Source organism: Perca flavescens, chromosome 22, assembly GCF_004354835.1.
Source record: "Perca flavescens isolate YP-PL-M2 chromosome 22, PFLA_1.0, whole genome shotgun sequence".
NCBI classification, from domain to species: Eukaryota; Metazoa; Chordata; class Actinopteri; order Perciformes; family Percidae; genus Perca; species Perca flavescens.
In genome coordinates this window covers 6132339-6154761 of record NC_041352.1, presented here as the reverse complement: position 1 = coordinate 6154761, position 22423 = coordinate 6132339, and the positions used below count along the sequence as shown (strand labels likewise).

The following is a 22423-nucleotide window of genomic DNA, read 5'->3' as shown; positions in this document are numbered from 1 at the left end:
AAATACCTTGTTTGCATATAATACTAAGCTATTAAAATAATAATTGTTTTAATTTTAAACGCACTGTACATGTGGCACAGTGAACCCTTAGGATGAACTGTATCTGTGGGTGGCTACCATATAGTGTAGTTACCTATAGGCTAATAGGCCTATCATCAGTGGGGATTTTTTTGTGCCAATAATATACAGTACGGCAAAAAACATGGTGTTTTTTGAAAATCAAACCATGTAAACCTATTCTTGTAAATCGTCTAAATAATAACAATTATAAAAACAATTATGAACCTGAAAATGAGCATATGAGGTCTTTAATATCAGTGGCAGCACTGTCTTATTTCTCTCTTGTCTCCCATAGGTGTTCAGTTGAGTGGAGATCTGACTGTGAAGGCCGTAACATATGATTCACTCATCCAACCATTCAGTGAGCCCTTGTGTACTGCACAGAATCATATATTCATGTGTTTCTTCTAATTTGTCACCTACCTACAACCTCTAACCCAAATAGCTAATAGCTAAAAAACAAAAATAAGTGTTTAATCATGTCCATATTGTGGCAGATGACTCCGAAGACAGACTTTTCAACCAGAGATGGAATGCTCACACTGCCATTGTGCCAAATGGGTTGAACCTGTACATTTCACTCTGACTCACTCATTTTGGTGAATGGAGGCCAGGCTAATGAAATCAAGTCCACTGCACACAGGAGCCATAAAATGTCTGCTTTTGTACCAGAGCTAATTATTCATCAGGGCTGTACTAAAGATTAGTGCGGATATATATGAAGAAGCAAATCCCTAAATGGCTCTTTTATTGTTCCCCTACAACCCCCCCCACCCCCCATTTCAGATATGGCACATGCAGGCACCCTTGTGAAATGGCTCTTGTTCCTGTGTTATCCTGAAGAAACGAAAGGCTAGTTAGAGCTGCCTCTGATAGAGATGCCTGGCACCATTTTAACATTTGTGTTATCAGCGAGACAGAGAATTAGCAAGGCTGGGATGGGAATAAAGCCACTCAATCCTCTGTCCCCCCCCTCTCTCTAGGAACAGAAAATAATAATGTGCAGGAACTGTGCGCTTATCTTGTGCTATTGTGTCACAAAAACTTTTCAAAAGAGGGACATCTCAACACACTGTGCATAAAGCATGTCGACCTCTGGAATTGACAGTGCTGCTTACGTTCCTAGTAGGGCGACACAATGATTTATTCCTGAAAACAAGCAGATTCTAAACACAGCGCATTGAAAGTATTTCACAACTGCTACGGTGAAGAATGCCGTTAATGCTGATGCATGGGAAGTCGGACTCAAAATTGATGCTGAATACAGTGATTAAGTCTGCAGAAACCTTTAATCAGCGCACTTGTTTGTAAACCCAGCTGTGCAATCATAAAGGCATTACAGTAAGGTGAGCTTGAGGAGCTATGGGTGGCTCTCTCTGAGCTGCTCACCAGCTCTGATGCCCCCTATAGGGCAGAAAGCATCCTAACCACAGAGACCTGCAGCTGGAAACCTCCAGTTATTGCACTCAATTGAGCTAAAACAGCAGAGAACTCAAGCAGCGGTGTGTGCCGGGCTTAACCCTTAAGGCCCGGTGACTGCCGTTAGAGAAGCGGGGGGGGGGACTTTTAGCCTGGATTCTGTTTAACTTTCAGTTCCTCTTATTACTGCAGTTGCACAATGACAGAAAAATATGAATGGACGCTTTGCTCTCTCGGCTGTCAGTGTCAGGGAGCTGTCTAGTTTTATAATCAGTATCTAACAGGAAAAAATATATATTGTTGCATTTCCTGGAATAGGCTAAAGGATTTCAAATGAGGCGTTTGTGAATGCACTATAAACTAGAGGGTCGTTCATAATTCAAATTTTTTGGAACTCCTGCCCATGAGACAGCAGTGGACGTAGCATCCGTGACGTCACCCCCATTGGTTTGTGGACTGCCGTTTTTGAAGCCGCGAGTTTGGCGAAAGTTGCCGGTTTTCAACCTGAAGGGAGTCATCCAGTTGAGACACCTGACTCACAGTCAAAGTTTAGGAATTAAAACAAGGACAAGATTGATAGAATGCAGGTTTAAGGCACTTCCGCATTGGCTTCACGTTTCAGTCCCGGAAGCTTCATCCATTATTTTTACAGTCTATGCTCCTGTCCCAATAGAAGGTCGTTTCCTCTGTTTTTTTTCAGATCTCTAGAATCCTTCCCTGTCACCTCTGATGCTCATTCAACACTTCATCCGTGCCAAGTCCAACATGTGTTTTCATTTGATTGCTATAAACCCAGTTTTCATCGTTAATAATACCAATCAGAGGGACTTCTATTTTTTGTTTGTTTGCTTTTAGTGACTTGGCACGCCTGGTTGGTGTCACGTCTCCCACCTATAATGACGAGATCACAGTCAAAATGACATTAGCTGTGCATTTTTGGTACAGGCGGAAGTGTGACACAGACGGACAGATTGTCCATACACCATTACAGAGAACAGCTTCTTTGTTCACAGACACAACAGTGTGCACTCACTGACTCCCCTGGGCCCCTATAGGCTCCCAGGAAACAGGGCCTCAGCCCATAGTGTACCTCAATGATATTCTGATGATATTTCTATATAGGAGCATGTATGGAGCTCAATAGTGCCAATGTCACTTTAATAATCTTCCAATAGTTAATAATACTTAACTGTGATGCTCGTGTTGCACCCTTTTAAAATGTAGGCTATAATAGAAGTACTATAGTTTCTCATAAGGACAGAAAAAGATTGAAAGATTTTTTTGTGAGTGATCCAAAATCAAAATCAAAATGAAAAAAATGGATCTAATTCAAGATGGCTTACAAGCAAAGACTTCATTGGGTTAGTGTCAAAAGTGACTCTGATGCTTCCAATGAAGGCTACAGGCTGATAGAGAGAGAGAGAGAGAGAGAGAGAGAGAGAGAGAGAGAGAGAGAGAGAGAGAGAGAGAGGCAGCTGGGTGAAATCTGCATCTCGATTGCAGACCTCCTCCACACACTGACTGCAACACGCACACACGCACGCCAACAATCACACGCGCCCGCGTATTTTACGTGTGAGAAATCACGTGTATTCATCCCTCGTAAAGGGGCGTGTAGGGCTGGCAGGGACTCAAACCCTCTGCATTTGGATCAGTGGAGGAACCCGAGAGCGGTGGCGCACGGAGAGACGGACAGGCAGGACAACTTTTATTAGATCAACCAGGACTTTTCTATTATTCTTTCCATCCCTTTGGCATTTTCGGGACTGCATATTTGCCACTCACACTGGCCGGATTTCACTTGTGAACGCGCTGAATGAAAGGGAGCGAAACAAGGAGCGAGACGCTGAGAGATCAGCGGGGAGAAGACTTGTCTGTACGCGGAGAGGAGAGCGGGTCTCCGGGCATCGGCTGTGCGTCTTTGCGCCGTGGGGACCGAGGACCGATTTTGACTGCGCTGTGGTTCTCCCCCGACGTACAAAAGCGGGGTTTTTGGGGAGGGGGGAGGAAATAACTTGACTTGCTTTTTGTGGGGCTCTGGAGAAGATCTGGTGTCATTGTAACAGAAACGGAGGGAGTCTATCGGATCGTACACTCTGCTCCACGCATGTTGGAAGTGGAGAGAGGAGGGCTGGATGCCTGCGGGGTTGCGAGTCCTCAAGACGCAGGTGAATGCCGCTGCTTTTATTTGCCTTATCCATAGGACTGAAAGAAATATCGCTGCGTTAAAGTGCACAGAAACGAGCATAGCTTTTTTTCCCCCCCACAATTGTTTCCATCATTTCACATACAATTTTACCAATGTGGCTCGATCTGATCCCGCTATTGTTTTTTGCAGTCCTTTAATTTGTGGGTTTCAAATATACAGATAACAATAATGTAAAAAACTATCTTTTCATGTAGGCTTCTGCCACGCATTGTGTTTGTGGAGGGTTTTGCAGTACAGGACTGTGTGATTGAGGTTTGCTGAATACAAGCCTGCTCTGTTCCTTTTTTTGTGCAGAGTGACCCAGTAAGGGCAGCCTTGAGTAAATGACTCGAGGCTACGTTAATTTACGCTTTAATTGATTTCCCCTACATTTCAGAGTGCCAGTTTAATGGTGTCACTGTTGTGGGGCAGACAAACGGTGCGTCTGGATAGCTACTGGTGCATTAAAGGAAACCCACAAGGTCTAACAGGGAAGAAGAAGAAGAAAAAAAAACACTTTCTATTATTTAGCTCCTGTCCAAACAAAACGGGGCCTCTTATAAGCACTGCGGTGCAGATGTGCTTTTACCAGAGCTGGGGAAACAGTGTTTTGAGAGACGGACGAATTGGGAGAACTTCTGTAGATCAGGCAGTCCAGTGTGTCATATAAAAAGAACCGGTCCCGGATAGATGCCGGAGAGGACATCCCGAGGAAACACCCCTACAGTATTCTCTATAATCCAGATTTGTAATTGTTACAATTCATGATGTTTTATAGTAGCATATTTTTCGCCAAATATCATATTTGGTTATGGGAACCCAAATCATGTTTTCAAATGTTCCTGGGGGAGTCATGTTCTGTTAGGCTACTACCTATCCCATTAATGTCTAGCTCATTTTTGTAAAAGAAGAGAGGGAGGGAGGGGGAGGGGAATAGAGAATGAGTGAGTAAAAGAGAGAGAGAGAGAAGAAAAGAGAGAGAGAGAGAGAGAGAGAGAGAGAGAGTCATGTCACTTAACGGACTGCTGCTACACTGTGACTCAGTGTGCAGCTCCGCTTACATATAAATACACAGAGCTTTTTTTTCCCCACATAGGTTGGCTATTTGTAATCAAGCCAATCATCAACCTCTCCGAGTGCCCACGCTGAGCCTATAGAAGCAAAGTGGTCACAATTTGGGGTGTAGGGGTGTATCCATGTCTCTATAGTCTTGTTGCATCAGTAACAGCGCGTTTAGGCAGATCGGTAAATGGCCAGAGCGCACGGCCGCAGCACTCATTCCTAACCTGCTCACATCTCCGTATTTTATCTTGTCACTCCACAGCCAAGGATTACATCCTGCCCGGGCATCGTTTGACGGAGTAACAGCGCAAAAAAAAGAAGAAAAAGGAGTGGGTCATTTCTTCATATATCTTGGCTTTCTTTTGGAGAGGGAATGGCACGGTCGGCGCTGGAGAGAGGAGCGCAGCCGGCACAGGCGAGAGGAAACAGGAGCTGAATGGCAGGATGCACGCGACCTGAGCCCGCTCTCAGATCAGTTCCAACTTCGCTAAAAGAGACACTGCTGCTTTATTTGTCGAGTTAAGAGGAGAGAAGAATACTTACAAAAAAAAGACAAGAAAAGAAAAAGAAAACCTGTTGGAGGAGTTTAAATTCGGAGGGCTTTTTTTTGTATGCGTAATTTTATTTTTTGGTTGAGAAAACAAGGATGCATTGTGGATTAGTCTTTATCCTGTTCATGGGAATCCTTTTGGTGGCCAAGGCTCTCAAAAACGGTAAGTGTGACATCGGATATCTATAGAAATAAAGCCTTTATGTACTCTGCAAAGCTACTAATCCCAATATTTTTCTAAAAGATTAGCCCTGCTCTGATCTCCGCTGATCTTTAGGCAAACTCGCAAGGCGCTCACCTGCCCATTCCGCCTACACCCTCTTATTATATTTCAACAGAGACTTTAACATCATTGCTCAATAGTGACTTTATAGAGTATGATATTGAGTAGTTGGAATCATAACCATGATACCATTTCAATTCCTACATTTTATATAACTTTATACATTTTGTATTTAGGCTACGTAATAAGAGTCTTTTCTGAGTCTTGTAACCTATAATAGGCTCTTTTTAGAACATGTTTTAATCCCTTCTTGTGGTGGCAGCTTTCGGGTAAGAAGGTCTGTGTTTTGGTAAAGTTCAAAAAGTCCCCCCAAATCCTCGGCTTACACAACTTCCCCCGTGTTCTGTTCTTACAGCATCGGTTACAGTTTCGTTTCTCCTTTTGCGCTTTTTATTCATTTTTATTTCGATTTCATTAATTTCCAAGAGGCGTGTGTAGGTTAGAGCAGCAGACGGTGGAAGCTTCTTTTTTTATGATAAAAGGATGAAAACGCGCTCAAATGAAGATAAATGTGAGCAGCGGGCCTCTGATAAAAACAAAGGGTAATTCCTTTTAATGATGACACTCATACTGTAGTTTAAATGAACACACTGGAGATGCCTGTGACTTTTGGCTTCGGCAAAAGAAAAACTTTTTTTTTCTGAACATCTCCATTCACACTTTTTATTTGGGGTCGCTTATACATCTATATCCTTTTCTTATTTCCATGTGAGGAGCTACTCCTTCATCCCAATGCGCCACAGACTTTAGACTAGACAATTAGACCCGATATTAATAATACCAGTATATAGAGCCAATACATATATATATATATATATATATATATATATATATATATATATATATATATATATATATATATATATATATATGTTTCAATTAAAGTCTGTAATAGATAGATAGATAGATAGATATATAGATAGATAGATAGATAGATAGATAGATAGATAGATAGATAGATAGATAGATGTGTATTTTGGACCCTGACTTCAATCCAAAGGAGGAACAAACTTTATCTGAATGCACACAATAACTGGTGTAGTCCAACTATTCTGTATCTGTGTAGCTATAGACAAATGTAAATAATGGCATAATCAGAAATCTGAATTATGAGGGATTTTTTGTTTCCATCCTTAAGGAACTTTTTTTTTTTTTGTTCCTCCCCTCTGCAGATAAATGTGGAGGCAACATCAGGATCTCAACCGCCAACTACCTCACCTCGCCCGGATACCCCATGTCTTATCCCTCTTCTCAGAGATGTGTGTGGGTGATATCTGCGCCTGGCCCCCACCAGCGGATTCTCATCAACTTCAATCCGCATTTCGATCTGGAGGACCGGGAGTGCAAGTAAGTACGCCGCCGCAATCTTCTCTATGAAAAACAGATGTGCTTTTGGTCCCCTCCAAAAAAACTCTATTCTATTCAATCAGATTTTGTCCCCGGGCCACAATTTGATCTTAACTTAGTCCGGAATAAAGATGGATATTGAGAAACCTCTTTGGAAATGATTTATGCTTTCATCCTGCAAAAAAATTAATAAAATGGGTGAATGAAAAAACAGTATTAGTGAAATTAAACTGTCTGGAAAGGTTTTTTTTAAAGTACCAATTTGGCCCCCAGACCTCACTTTGGGAGCCACTACACACTGACAGGCTGTGTAGAAGCTGTTCACACAGACACAAACAAACACACACACACACCATTACATTCCTATTTTATGGCATGTCTGTGTGTTCCTTACATATGTTTGTGTAATGCTCATGTGTGTGACACTCATTCCCCCCTTTCCCTCGTGCATATTGCACATGAAACTGCGCCATCTAGTGTCTGCAGGCTCACTGAAACTGTGTCAATGCAATCCTGCTCTGGCACTACACATGGCAGCAGGAATGTCTCATCCCTGCTACTTGGTTTTGGCATGTCCTTCTCCTTCTTGTGGAATGAAGTCACCGGGGTATAATATTGATTTGAGTTGCTGTACTTTTGCAGAAGGCATTGAGACAGAGCTGTGGGTCCAAAAGCTCACCAGAGGCCATTAACTGTGGTTACTTAAAAAAAAAGGTCCAAATTAATGAGCCATTAACTTTCATATTTCCCCTTAAAATACCATTAGTCTCCAAACCTCCATGAACGGATTCCATAAAAAAAAACAAGCCTTAGCATATTTTAATAATGCAGTGACTCTTTGTTACTGTCAGATTTGGAAACAAGGAAAATTATTTGACTATTTTCTAGGGATGCACCGAATCCAGATTTTTGGGGTTCGGCCGAATACCGAATCCACTGGTTAAGATTCTGCCGAATCCAAATACTGAATCCTACTCCCATCCTCAGTCCAATAACACAGTAAACACAGTAATGAAGTAAACAAGTGGTTAACACACGTTTTTAGCTGTGACTGTCCTTCCTTTGCTGTACATGAAGTTGCTGCATTTTGGCTGCTGTCTGGAGATTCCTTCATGCACAACTCGTATTCTTTCGGATGTTTCATACGCAAACGTTTTAACAGCGGCGATGGTGTGTATTGTTTAGGGTCCTTGCCACCACGAGAAAAATCAGCATTGCAAATTGAACATGTAGCTGGACTTGAATCGCCTTCTTTTGACTGAAAGTACTGCCAAACAACACTTTTTCTGCTTATGAGTTCCATTTCCACTTTCTCACAGCCTACTGCACTGAACGCTCTGCCTACGTAAACACCTTCCCGTAATCAACGGCGGCCTCATTCCGTCGACCAGCGTCGCGCGCGTAGTGCAAGCGTAGGGTTCGGTTCGGTGGAAAAAAATTCTACGGTTCGGCAGAAACCGAACCCCGTCAAAAAGCCCAATAATCGGCTGAATCCGAAGGTGCATCCCTAGTTTTTTCACCTAGATTTCATCTGAAAACTAGGTGGATTTACCCTTTTAAGGTAAATCTTTCAGTGACAGTTAGTCACTGATCCTTATTTGACTTGTAAGCTGAAGCTGTCGCATCCAACATAAGGCTAAGCGGCTAACCTGTTGTCAGATAGATAGTTTAAGCCGATGGAACAGGAGACAGACAGTAATGTGATGAGCCTGTGTCAGTGCCGGTGCCCTGAGGTGAGCCTTGCCTGGGCCGACTGCCTCACTCTGATTGCTTGTGTGCGTGTGTGTGTGTGTGTGTGTGTGTGTGTGTGTGTGTGTGTGTGTGTGTGTGTGTGTGTGTGTGTAGTTTCGGTGCGTGTGTCGATGCCTCTGCCTTGCTCTGTCTCAGCTGTTTGTTTACGCTGCAGGGCTCGGGAGAGTACAGGGCTTTGCTGGATCCTGTTACTGTATCCCTGCTCCACCCAAAACCTGGACCCTACGCTTCTTTTGTGCTCCCTCAATGCCCCCACCCCCCCCCCCCCACATATGTCTGCAGGGTTTGCTCTTTTAATCCCGGATTTCAATCCCACTTTAACCTTTCTTTACTGCCGTCTGAGATTTATGGCAGGCCGAATGCTGCTGTCTTTTAAAAGCTGGATGCTCCTTGACACTTCTTTTGGGTCCGATTTCAGCAGCAGAGGGACTATTAAACTGTCCAAGATCCTCAGTTAGAAAGAGTGAGCGAGGAAGGGACAGGAGGAAGGGGAGGGGGGTGGGGGGGTTAGCAGTAACAATGCTTGTGCTAATCAAATTAGTCAGGAATGAATTTCCTGTTTCTAAACACATGCAGTAAAAAGAATTTAGTCCCTGCAGGCTCCCAGAAGGCTGCTTTTCTCCAAGTTGAAAGGAGGGCGGGCTTTGAGTTTAGTGATCCATCCATGTATCATTTACAAAATGAGCTCTGTGCATTCATTTAGCAGCCTGTTGATTGCCAGTTAGTTGTTCATAAATGTGTTAGCAGATGAAGTTCGCGCAGAGCATGTGTTTGCATCTGTAAGCGTCTCCCTCTCTCTCTCTTTTTCTTCTTCTTCTTTTGCCTCTACCGTATTTGCTTATTCATAACTTATTTGGAGCAGACAAAAAAAACATGTCATGTTAGAAGGTTTCAAACCACTTTTCTAGAGCAAACGTTAACAAATGACACCGGCAGACGGTCTCCGATTCATGTGGCCACGCAGAGGTTGCACCGGAAACCGGGGTGACCTGACCTATAGCTTTTTTTTTTTTTTTCTTCTTCTTCTTTTTTTTTTTTTTTTTTTTTTTAACTTGATGTACCGTTTCATTTTAAATGTTTTTAATGGAGTGGGTTTCATGGGACTTTAGTTCCACTTCACAATGGATTCCAAGTTGTGTGGCTTCACTTTGGCTGTAGCCAGCAGAGAAAAGCCATGAAATTTTTCCTTTTTTCCTTCTTAATTTTTAAATGATGGCTCTATGTAACATGAGAGTGAGTTATTGTGCTAATCGCTGACGCGGCGTATCATAGGTAACTCGATTATGGGATGGGGGGAATAGTGACTTGTGTATTTGTAGACAGTAGTTGGGTGTGATTTGTGTTGGACACGTCAGACTCCCTGTCGCAGCGCCACTCACCAAATCAGCCCTTACATAATGGAAACTGATAAGAGCCAGAAAAGCTTCCTTATCTGATGGACTGGCAGAGTGGGCGGAGGTGGTGGGGGCCGCGATGCATGCTTCAGTGCACTGCCTTGCAATCTAATTAGTGGGCAAATGGAACACATATGCTCCACATGTTCCCCAACATGGCTGTTATCAGCAAACCAAACAAGAAGCACTCAAAGTGGTGCTCGTAAAAAGGAAAAACAGCCTTTACTGAGTTGGAGTCTGGCGGGGGGGGTGGTGTTGTTGCACGTGTGCGCTACCCTTGACAGGTTTGTTTGGGGAAGCGCGGAGGCCTGTATCCTGAGAGCCGGAGGAGGAAAACACTTCATCACAGAGATAAGGAGACTAAGTGAGCCCTGCGATTCTGAATGCAGAACGTGTTTACCTTTCACGCACCGTTGTAGACTTTCACAGAGTGGAGTTTCGGGGGGCCGCCCTCGCCGCTCTCACAGCTAATGAAGTTTGAGGCGAAGGCGCAGCCTGCATCAAGGCAAATATTTGAAGTCAATTTCGCTCTGAAAATCAGCGGAATGAGAAAGCTATAAGCTCGCGTGAAAAACTGAAGCGAATAGATATGCTTTTGCTCCGCTCCAACCCTTGCACATGCAGTCTCTGTTTTCTCTGCGATCTGATAAGGGCTGTCAGGCCCGTCTGACTCTCGCAGCTCTGCCAATCGAAAGAAAAATGGAGGTTTCAGTGGATTTGAATCTAAACGAGTGACAGACAGGTCTCACATAACGCAGATTGAAGGGCAATTTATCTCGTTTCTAAGACAGACTGTGGTTCTTACTGTTCAAGTAAGATATTTCTTTTTTAGAAATCTGAAAAAAGTTTCTAGTTTGGAATGTAACTAAACTTTCATCTTGAGCTGCAGGCTGTTCTCTCCATCTCCTGCTGACTCCAAGAGGAGAACCAACTTTCTATTGAAATGATGCACCCCCTGACAACATTATGAATCATTGATGGCATCGGATATGCTGACCAGACCAAAAAAAACTTCTTCAGCACACTGAAATCCCTTGCAGTCAGTCAGTCAATCAGTCAGTCAAGTCAAGGCTGCACTGTTTTTCTTTTGGAGGGGTTAGAAACAGTAGGGAGAGAGAGACACTGTCTCCTCTTTCCTAGCACTCCCTCATTTCTTTGCTTTTCTCTCTGTCTCTGTCTCTCTGGATGGTATTTTTCTGGAACTCAACAAAAATTCCAGTGTGACAGTCTGTGCAGGCGGTGGAGGGTGGGGGGGGGGGGGGGTTCAGATGAGATGTATGGCAGGGTGGTACTAGGCAGCGGAGATATTTGAGGAATGCCTTCTCAAGCAGCTCTTTGTGGGGGGAGATCGACGGGAGAGTCAGCGAAAGCCTCCCAACTCTCCACGCTTCAAAAGTCTGCGAGAGCCCCCCTGTCTTCAGGTACCTGTAACTCAAAGCTTGGAAAAGCACTTTTTTCCCTTTATTTTTAATTGTCTTCTCCTTTTTTTTCGCTCTCTCTGCCCCTTCCACTGCGAACTCCTGCTGAGCTGCCCCTGTGGAGCTGCTTGGCCTGCTGGGAAGGCAAACATTCTCTGCTGTGTACCCTCTACAATAGACTTCCTGCCCCTCCTGGCATTCCTGACCAGCCTTGGACTCCAGGGATGACTAACAGGAGCTTGGGAAGGGGAGGGGGGGGGAAGAGTGTGGGTAATACCCTACCCTGGATCTATAGTTGGCTCCCTCTTTGTCATGTGGAATCCCACTAACTCCACTCATACGGTCATAGTGCTCAACAAAGAGTGCCACCTGTTTCAAGGAAGTGAGAGTGGAGGACAGAATGGGCTTTTTGGAGAAAAAAATAAAAAAAGATCTTCCTGACCACTTTCCCTAATTCCCCTGTTATCCTGCCACCTGAATAGCATGTAGCAGCTCCGCGATAAAGAGCAGTGGAGCTTCACAGCTGGGGAGTGAAGAGCGCAAGCTCCTTGCTGGATCTTTAAACAGCTCCTTCTCCCCCCCTCCCTCTCTCTCCTCTCTGCAAGGCAACCATGGGCAAATAAGGAGAAGTGGGCTGTGTGACCGTTTATCAGCCGTTGTCATGGAGGAAAATAAATAAAGCAGGAACGCGACTGGGGCCTTTTCTTAACCGGCCTGTGGCGGCGGAGGCTTTTAAAGAAGGGAAGTGCTTTGACCTGCGGGGATTTGGAGTGACATGGATTGCGGAAGATACTTATGGCCTGTTAGCTCGACATTTATTTCTGTTGTCGGTGTGTGCCTCTTTTCCGTAGTGCGTGTCAGGGAAGAATCTGTCCTGGTGTAGTTCAAAGCGGCGTCGCAAGGTTAAGCGCAGCGAAATAAAGAGCGCATAAGGCGACGCCGCTTCTTTTAGCGGTTTAAAGGTTTGACAAAAGCAGCTGAAATGATGCAGCTGGTATTTTCCACAGCAGTAAGCCTCCCAACAGTTCATTACAATGGAAATCAAATTACACCTGAAATTACACCGAAACCGTGTACTTTGAAAAGACTAGCTTGTCAGCAGCATATCAAAGAGCAATTCACTTTGGATATGTCTTGTTTGCACTTCACGGCAATTATACCGAACCTTATTTTGTCAGCATGGTAACACTTCTAGACAAAAGCGTTCTGCATCTTTCAATTTCTGTTTGTAAAATGTAACTGTTGATGACGTAAGTTGAGCCATTTCAAAGCTGCTGATGGATGTGAAGTGTTCACCTTGCTAATTAACCACAGGGCAGCAGACAGAAATGTGGCACCTTCACTCTCTTTCCTCTTCTTCATCTCTTTTAAACAGAAAGGGTTACTCCATGGCTAATGAGCAGGATTACTGTGAGTGTGAGGGTGACCTTGAGGTTGAGGTCTTTTTTTTTTTTTTTTTTTCTCTCGCCGGTGAAGTGTTTCACCTTGGCCGCGGCTTGGAAGGGCAGCCTGATTGAAAAGCTTTCTGGCCGTGGCATCTGCCATCCTCCCCGCTGCTCTGTCACCACTTTGATTCATGCGCAACCTGACCACAACCGGGAGGCGAGCCACTCTGCCTCGCAGCGGGAGGGAGGTCCACTTCACAGGCCGAGAGGAGTGAGAACAGGAGGAATGAGGGGAGGGAGAGAAAGAGAGAGAGAGACAGACGAGACAAGGCCAACGCTCATAAATAACCTGCCGGATTGTAAGCCTTGGTCACATTTCAGCGCGAAAGCACAAAAGCATCAGGCAGCATCACGTGTCTGCCTGTGTTGTTTTCCATCTCGATGTGGGAGTTAGCGACTCGTGTTGGCCAGGGACTGAGTGTCACTAAGCTGTTTCTGGCACACGGCTGATGAATTATTTTTGTTTTCTTGTTTTTTTTGCCCGTCCTTTTTCTTTCCAGCTCCAAACCGATGCAAGCTTCCCTATATGGAAGTTTCTTGTGGAACGGAGCCGCGGCCCACACAGCTTAGAGATGTCAGTCGTGCGCTCTTTTACTTTTTATCCAAAACAGATTGCTAGAAAAGGAGCCGTATGGATGGTCTCATTATTGGAGGACAAGATCTGGTAGTCTCAGATCTCCATGTGGACACACTATCTATCTATCTATCTATCTACCTACCTACCTACCTATGTATCACATCTATTGACTGTAAGAAAATTCATTCTCATTTTCCTTCCAGCATCGATGAAAATGCATTAAACACTGAGGCTATGATTCAATTATGCGTTTCTGTTTCCAAAAGGACAGTTGGCAATAAGAACCGTCTCCCCCTCTCTCGGCCTTATATAACATAATTAGCAACAGGTTTTCGTCTCTCGCCTTTTGGGCTTTCCATCAAATGCTCATTTCTCAGTTCATGAGGCTGCATGGAAAACAACAAGAAGGGATAAGGAGGGTAAATGAATAAAGAATAATTTGAGTTCACGAACGTGGGTGGCAGAGCGTTAGTCGGGAGAGGATAACTTTGAAACAGTACCTCCCAATGTCTTACTTACGCTCCCGTCCCAGGGGTGAAAGGAAGAAGGAGAGGCTGTTTAGTTGAATTGAAGAGGGAGTTCTGGACACTTTAACATAGCGTGTCCAGGCTTGTCAGACATGTTTCGTTCAGTGGTCGAACCTTGAATAGGGCTCATGAGTATGATTGATGTTGCCGTGGTCCTATGTTGCCCTTACGCCACAGTGCTTACAGATCCACATGGTGGGGGGCAGGTGGAACTGGGGTGCCCAGCGACCACAGGGTTCTTTATTCAACAAATCAAGCAAATCCCCAGAGAGGCTCTTGGTAAAGCAAAGTTTGTTTGCAGTGGGTAAGAGGGTAGGTAGGTAGGTAGGAAGTTAAGCCAAGGACCCTCCTGTCTCGGCCCCAAATCCCCGGGGTCATTTTCGGTCACTGTGTTTCGGTCGGCTCGCTGGTGTGTTTTTTTTTTTTTTCCACCACTCAACCAGGCGGGATTTGAGGCAAGCAGGCAGTGATTGATGGGGCGGTACCCCACTGCTCTCTGATTGAGTTAGAGCCACTCACAATCCCTCGCTTTGTTTGCTCTTTGCTTGATCTTTCCTCACTAAATTGGCTACATTAGTTGTGGTCTTTCTTTTTCATAAGTGCTACCACTTTATTTATTTTTTCTCACAGCTTTATTTATTTTGTTAGATGGCAGTAATTGTAAAGAAGAGGACAGCAATTCAGCCTCACAGCAACCTTCTGTGGCATTATCACAGTGGGGTAGTGCTGAAAGTGTTATTAGCAGCCTGTACCCCCGGTGCCTGTCAAGCCATTCTAGGCCGGCCCCTGCCGACACAGGGATAAGTGACAAGAAGGCCCATCTCTTCCATGCATACTTACACAATTTCCCAGAGGATTTCACCAGAAAGCAGAGGGGAATGAGACTACTGGGCAGACGGCATCCAAGTTGGCAGGAAAGTTTGATTGTTGGGCCTGTCAATGGAAGAGTCACCTTGCCCTCCAAAATGCTGGCAAGGGCTGGCTGGCCATCAGCACTTAGATTGGCTCTGTAATGCCAAGCATTCCGCCTGTGTGCCCAGCACCATGGAATAGATACACTGTTTGGCATGTGGCCCCAACAGCATGGCCTGTTTGGCTTCCAAAGTGCTGCATCATTGGAAAATCTGAGTTCTTTGCATGCAGTGAGAACAATACAGCCATCGGAATGAAATGAAGGATGTGGTTTTAAACCGTAGATACTGTGTCCAAGAGCTAATCAACGTTCAAAAAGGAAACTGACCAAATCTGGCAACAACTGACCAACTCGCAAATATGTGCCTATTGTAAAAACACTCCCCTTATTTATTTTGATCACCATCCTTTTTCCTCTTCCTGATAAGAACTAGAAATAGCTTGTCTTGTCTTAAGGTTATTGTGTGGTTGAAGGCCAGGTAGCTGCTTGCACTTATTGTATACACTCAGGCGGACAATCCCAGTCGTCCACAACATTCTCAGGGCCTGTTCACGGTCTCCGCTGCTCCCAGCCAAGTGACTGCGTGTCCAGCCGGATGATCGGGTCACGGAGCACCCAGCCCAGACTGCTCTCTGACCCCCTCAATCCCCCACCACCTCCGCAGACTTCAGGGAGGACAAAGAACAGAAAAAGGAGGGAGAATGCTAGGGGGGACGGATGGGGCGTTTAATTGAATAATTCCCAGTGCAGTTATTACTACCATTGCCCTCGAGCTTCCTAGCTGTTGCTGAGCCATGTAAAACAATCTTGGAGGGAGAGAGAGAGAGAGAGAGAGAGAAAACATGCTTTACGCTTCTGAATCTCTTGCTGGATTCATGTTGGCACCTGTTTGCCAACTACCTTTATCAGCTATTTGCACAACTTCTCTCTTTTGTTTCAGTTCCGTCGCTCTATCAACCGCTCAACTTACATGCCTTCACACTCTGTCTCTATCTCCCTCGTCACTCAGTTTCCTTTAAACCCAGCAACACCACCATCTCAGCCACGCCACACTCTTTCCCCCTTCCTGCCCATTGTGGAGATGAGAAAGAGAGTTTTTGAACAGCACCCAAAGGCTTTAACTCTAGTTGACCTCAGCCTCAACTCCCCTCCTCCTTTCCCTATCCCTCCATCCTCTACTCTACTCCTCAGCTCTCTGAAAGCGGCGTGCTCCTCGCACACATAGCTCATTACCCAGCGGGGAGCACCGCTAGCTTCTCACAGCATCAGAAACAGATAGATGATTGCCTTTGTATATGCCGCTCCATTTTGGGGAGTGCATATTGTAGCTGTTTTTTCTCCTCAGCCCGTAAAATGCGAGGTTATGTAGCGTTCACTCGGCTAATGTTAGTCCCATGTTAAGTTCAGTAGGTCACTAGATTGAGGTTGTTGACAATTATTTTGGTGTTTCCTCATGTTTCTTCTTGTCACATGGTTGCAGCATGCAGGGCCTCGATCATGTACATCCTACACATGTAGTCATTGAGCAGGATGTCCAGTTATAGTTAGTTTAAAAGCCCCCCTTTTTGTGATTTACTCAAAATAAATGGGATACTGTTCATGGACTCTTTTGATTAGGGTCACGATCCTGGGCCATTTTAGACTCCTGCTTAAAGGCCTGTAATTCATCGAGATATGTTACATATTCATACGTTATAAACTAAGCTGAGGATTATGAGTCTTTGAGTCTTCATAGAGACTCTGAAAGCCACGTCCAAAACAACTCTCCGCTCTCCGTTGACTGGTATTGCGTGATGGTGCCTCCTCGTCAATTTCGTGTGCTAGCAAACAACAGAAAAATGCCTAAAAGCTGCTGTGTGGCAATATTCACTACCAACAGGGTAAATAACCCATGACTTAAGTTTTTATTAGCTGCCGACCCGGAAAAAACTTTTTTGTTGTTTTTATGAAGACAAAGGTGGATTCAGACGTGAGGAATTAGCAGGGAGAATGGGAAGACTGTAAGCTAATGTTATGTCCAACGATACCTTTGCAGCAAGCATTTAGTTACCAAGTCAAATATCCAAATGTTAGTTTTAGGCTAGTCTATATCCTTGACGTTGTACTTCCGGGATTGCTCCAGTGACGCAGGAAATTCCGCAGGATGCATGTCTTTTCCGTTTCCTTCCGCTTTCCTTTCCGTGTTGGAATTTTAAATTCCAGTGGATTAATGAGGACTATATTTAACTGCTCCTCAGATCTCTGCAGGATAAATTAAAACAGCTAGCTAGACTATCTGTCCAATCTGAGTTTTCTCTCGCACGACTGTTTTGCAGCAACTAGGTGCAGAGTTTAGCTCCGCCCATGACGATTGTGATTGGTTTAAAGAAATGCCAATAAACCAGAGCATGTTTTTCTCCCACCCCTGAATGCTGCGTGGTCTAGCCAGACCCTCCTCCGCTTTGCAACGTGTGGATGGTCTGGCAGACTAGTTTTAGGCTGTAAGTTAAGCTAACACACGTAATGTCGGACATATCGTTAGCTTAGTGTCAGGACCCCAAAAGTATCTCCCATTCTCTCTGCTGGACTCCCATCTGGTGGGGGCGGGACTTAAACGCACTCTGTGTCTATTATGAGAATGAAGCAACCGTATACTTCGTTATTCCCTTGCAGGGTGTGCCTGTATCTAAGCCACTGAGTCCTATAGGTGCCCTGTGGAGCGAGTGGGCGACTAGAGCAGGGTGGTGACAGTGGTTTAAAAAAGACAGCTCACACGTTGGCCCTGCTGTGCCACATTGGCCCCTTTGTTATTTTTACCCTTGACTTCTCATTGTTGTAACAACGGCATATCATCTGAGCTGTGCCACAGACCCCTGTGGAGGACTCTCTCTTCGTTCACCTCTGCCTCTCTCTCCTGTGTAATCAGAAATCCTCTCAAATGTCAAGGTGGGACAAATGGGAGCCATTCCCTCCTGTAATGGCCCCAGAAATGGGCTGCACTGCTTCTCATTCCCTCCTCCTCTGTCTCTCTTCCCTCTTTGAGGAAACACGCAGGACTTTTCATCCTGTCTATCTTATTGGCTTGCTTTCTTTCTTTGTATTTCTTTGACTTTAATGCCAATTTTCTGCTTTTCTCTTTTGGCCCTTTGTAAATCATATCACAGAGTTTCTGGTTTTGTTCACATATTAAACTGTTTTGGGATAGGGTGTATAACTGACATATTGCATAATATTCCCCATTCAAAATGACTCTATAATAAGGCCATAACTACACTGCTTTACTATGAAATGTTTCTTAGAAATGTTCCCAAAGGGATTCATTTGCTAAAGCATACATCCACGCGTGAATATTTATATCTGCACACTAAGATACATACAGAGCACTGCTGTATGCTAAGCAATTTCATTTCGAAGCTCACTTAGCAGGAAAAAATCTTCTAAATGCATGTTTCCATTTTGCCATGGGCAGTTCTCTAATTAATTCAAACTTACTCATTCTCGCTGTATTCATGATAACAAGATGGGTGATGGGGACAAAAAAAATGTGGTTTGATGGATATTCTCAATCTTGCTCACAACTGCAGCTATTTTATACAGCTTTGATATAGTCTTGAACTCTACAAATCAGCACTGTATTACGTTATTATTATTACTAAAATGGTTTCTTGAAATTTTGTAGTGCATTGATACAGCAGATGCTGTATTAATTTTCCTTAAAAATATATATATTTATCTCATTAAATATTTAATTTATCACTTTTTATTTGGAATATTTAAAAAGAAATACAGTTGAATTCGTATAGAAATATTCAATAATGTCTAGATGAAAATCAGGTTTTAAGGCCCTTTGCAGTGCAACAACCATTTATTCTTTAATTATTCCATTTTAGGGATAATCAGCTGCATATTGTGTTTTATTCACATTTTTCTCTTGACTTTCTATTAGTGGAAGCTCAGTAAGAAGACCATCTTCACTGTAAAATGTGGTGAACATTGTCCTCTTGGAGCAGGAATCACAATAATTTTCGGATGCATCACAACCAAAATTGAATTTTAGCTTCAAGTCCGCAGGCCACATAAGAAGAAGGCCTATGTAACGGCGAGCAAATTGACTGCGTCTTTTGTTTAAACTACTTCACATTTCTATAATCACGTTATCGTGACCAATTTGTCATGCTTTGCAATTTTAATGAGGGGAAGAAGGTCAAAGTGTGCACAACAGGAAAACTGATCATATGAACAGCTCCGCTTTGGCCCTGTAGGCATGTCAGTCGCCCATGGGAATAGAAAGAAAGTCAGTGGAACATACTTCAGCATCGCCAGGGTTCAAAGTGTAATAGGTCTTACATGTGAGGTGAGCACGGGGGGGATTTAGACGGCCTGCTAACAGTGGGAGCTTTTGTGGTCAGTTTTATTTCCCCTGCTTGTTTTCAGCCCCCTCCCAACCCCTTATCCGTGAGCCGGCCGTGTTGCGGAGCAGAGCAGGCTCACACTGCTGAGCAGCTGAGCAGGCTGAGCTTCCCCCCTGGGGAAGAATTCTCCCTGTCAGTCTGTGCTCATATCTCCAAATAAAGGATTATTGTTCATGTTGCAAAGGGGGGGGGGATGCAATAATTGAGTCTAAATAGCCAAATTCATTAATTTGATTGTTGGCGACAGCAGATCTCTCGACAGTGTAATTAGGAAAGCTAATGGATGGAGGCACGCTAAATCCATCAATGCTAATGATAATTGCTGTTCAGGAAAGCGAACATGCTTTACCAAAGTGTGGCCGCGGCCGCCACAAAAATAAAAATAAAAATCAGCCACGGCATCTAAAAATATGAGCGAGCTGAGTCAGTGCAACCGTATGGGGGTGACACCCAAAGAGGCCAGTCGGACGGGGTGCAGCTGGGCCATCTGGGCAGGGGGAATATCCATCTTTTTATCTATCTTTTTTTATCTTCCATCCATCCATGTGGCAGCGTGGTAGCGAGCAAAGCAATCATGCCCTTCTCCCCTCGCCGACAAGGAACCACTTCTAAACCCATCAACTCTGATTGGTCGGTGGTTTGTCCCGCTGGGTGGGTTGCCACGTTCTGAGGCCCTCAACGCCTGCAATAATTTTTATAGCGGATTCAGAAGTGGAGACACATCAGTGGAGAGGAGGATAGCTGAAAAGAAAATCTGCTGATTTTTCCAGCTTCATGGTCCAAGCTTCTGTTTTAACGATGAGGTCTTGACCTGTAATGAAAATGGTAACGTTGGCAAGTCAATTAGGGTTAATGTTTTCAGCTGAGAGCATTAAGATGTAGACCCGGTGTACTGCCCTGTTTTTTTTTTCCTACTTCCTAGTCTGTCCAGGCGAGCTGATGCGCGGGTCGTTACAGGAAAGAGAGAACCTGTAATTCTAGTGCGGGTTAATGAATGTCACATGCACGAGGGAGGCCGTATTGGTGCAAAAGTAAAGAAAGAGAGACCATTTTATTTCAGCGAGGTATGTCCCCCTCCAGGCTTGGAAGAAAGTAAGTCGGGGATCAGCCTTTCTTGTGCCCCCCTTGTACAAACGTTAATGATGTTTTTCCGGAGCCCCAAGTGACAGTTTGTTAGCCCAGACTCGTCAACACGTGAGCTCTCCGGAGTTCTCCGACAGCTGACAACAAAGTCCTTTTTCCTGCTAAGTCCCCTGAGCCTCACCGAGCTGTCCCAAGTCTGTTGTTTGGGCCTCTCCACTTGGGTTACCCAGATATGTTTTGACATGTCGTAGGTGCCATGTTTCCGTGTGACAGCAAGATGTACTGTGAAAACCACAGAGAGAAAAATGCCAGAGAAAAGCGCACGTCGTTTGTTCTACACGCGGCTAAACCAAAGGGAGCAATAGCAAAGAAAAACGCTCTTGTTCTGAGGGTTCCACAGCATACTGGAGCTTATAAATGGTCTGATTAAGAAATCTAACCAATTGTACGAGGCTTATACAGTCTGTCATAGCGTTATTCCATTGCCTCAGATTGTATTGCTTTTATAGAACCATATCAAGTAGACATTTATAGAGGGAGGACGGATTGTTTCCATGGGAAAGCTCCAGGCAATATAACTGTTATATTGTTAGGCCGGTGGTTTGTCGCCTTCTCTTTGGCTTTGCAAGGAGGGCTAATGTTCTCGTTTGACACTGGCGGATTGCTTTCTCTCTGTGCCTGAAGAAAGCAGGCAGGCTAATACATTTGAGTCGGTGAAGCGAAGGTCGTTGAGAATTACATTCACTCCTCCGATCCCCCCCCCCTCTCACCCACCTACCACTCTCTTTTTTTTCCTTTAATTTCCCCACTGGATTGGCAAACCATTTTCACTATTAGCACTGTGGTAGGCAGCTCACTCCGTGTGTAATCGTCTGTGTGTGTTGTGGCAGGCCCACCCAGACCCAAAGCAGACTAGACAGATAAATAGGTGCGTGGCTTGACTGGATTGTACCGTCACGAGGAATAAGAACAACAACAACAGGAGTGATACAACAAGAAAAGAATCACCACACAGGCCCCCTAAGAACAGGAATTTAAGTTTAAATTGGAAGGTCAGGAGGACCCCAAAAACGACCATTTGGGGCTTAAAATGTAGGCCATGTTCTTCTTTTATGATCCTAAATAGAGGTCGTTAACTGTCCTCTATCTTCCCTATGGACTCTCGACCCTAGAAACAAGTCCCCACCGATGTTTAGAGCAATGGATTTGAGCTACGTTTAACACAGCTGGCAACAGGAGAGCCTTTCGGAGCCGTCAAAGTGCCCCGCCAAGCGTTTCGCCATAATGTCTTCCAGATGATAAGGGCATGGATGGATCTGTGTTAGTAGAGCAGAGCGCGTGGGCCCACTGGCGCAGAACTGCTGGAGTTCTGTATGACACACCAGTCGTTTAGGCACAAATAGAGACATTTTTGGAGAAGGAGGTGCTCTTTCTGTCTCTCCTAGCACATAGAGCACAGCGAGGATCCCCAGGGCGTACTCTCTCTTCCATCTGCATCTTCTCTCCCGCTGTGCTGCCTTTACGAGGGCCATCCGAGCTGCTGATGATGCACCAGGGTACAAATGCAATAAACAGCTTTTCTGGAGGTGTGAGGAGTTGAGATAGAAACTAAAATAAGAGTAGTCCTCTTGTTGGGATGGTGAATGAGGAGTTTGTGAGGACAGGCAAAATGCAAACAATGGTTGGCAACGGTTCATGCGCGCACACATAAAAACATGCTCTGCATAATGCTCTGCAAGTACACACACACACGTTTGCACATATGTCGTGCATATGTACACACAAGCTGCACACAAACACTTGCTCAGCTCCTCCAGCTGCTTACTGCAGCTTGCTCTTGTCTCCTTCTTCATCTCAACGATGCATCTCAGCATCAATTTTTTAGGCGTCTGGCAATGTTTAGCTTTTGGCAGTTGCTGGGTGGAGCGGGAGGGAGGTGGGGGAGAGATAGCTGCAGAAACAGAGGCTCTGAGGTAAATTATAAGTCTGCTGATACAACAGAGCAGAGCCACGG

General features: G+C 44.6%; 1 protein-coding gene across 2 annotated transcripts in view; it reads left to right on the top strand.

Moving 5' to 3' along the window:
- Window positions 1–3016: 3016 nt before the first annotated feature.
- The window catches only part of nrp1a (neuropilin 1a), a 64311-nt gene continuing 44904 nt past the window's right edge, over window positions 3017–22423 (top strand). For both annotated transcript variants that reach the window (XM_028569042.1, XM_028569041.1), the window contains exons 1-3: window positions 3017–3647; window positions 4992–5442; window positions 6735–6909. In XM_028569042.1, coding sequence (XP_028424843.1) covers window positions 5376–5442; window positions 6735–6909 — 242 coding nt within the window. In that variant the 5' untranslated portion in view covers window positions 3017–3647; window positions 4992–5375. The remainder of the gene's footprint in view (window positions 3648–4991; window positions 5443–6734; window positions 6910–22423) is intronic.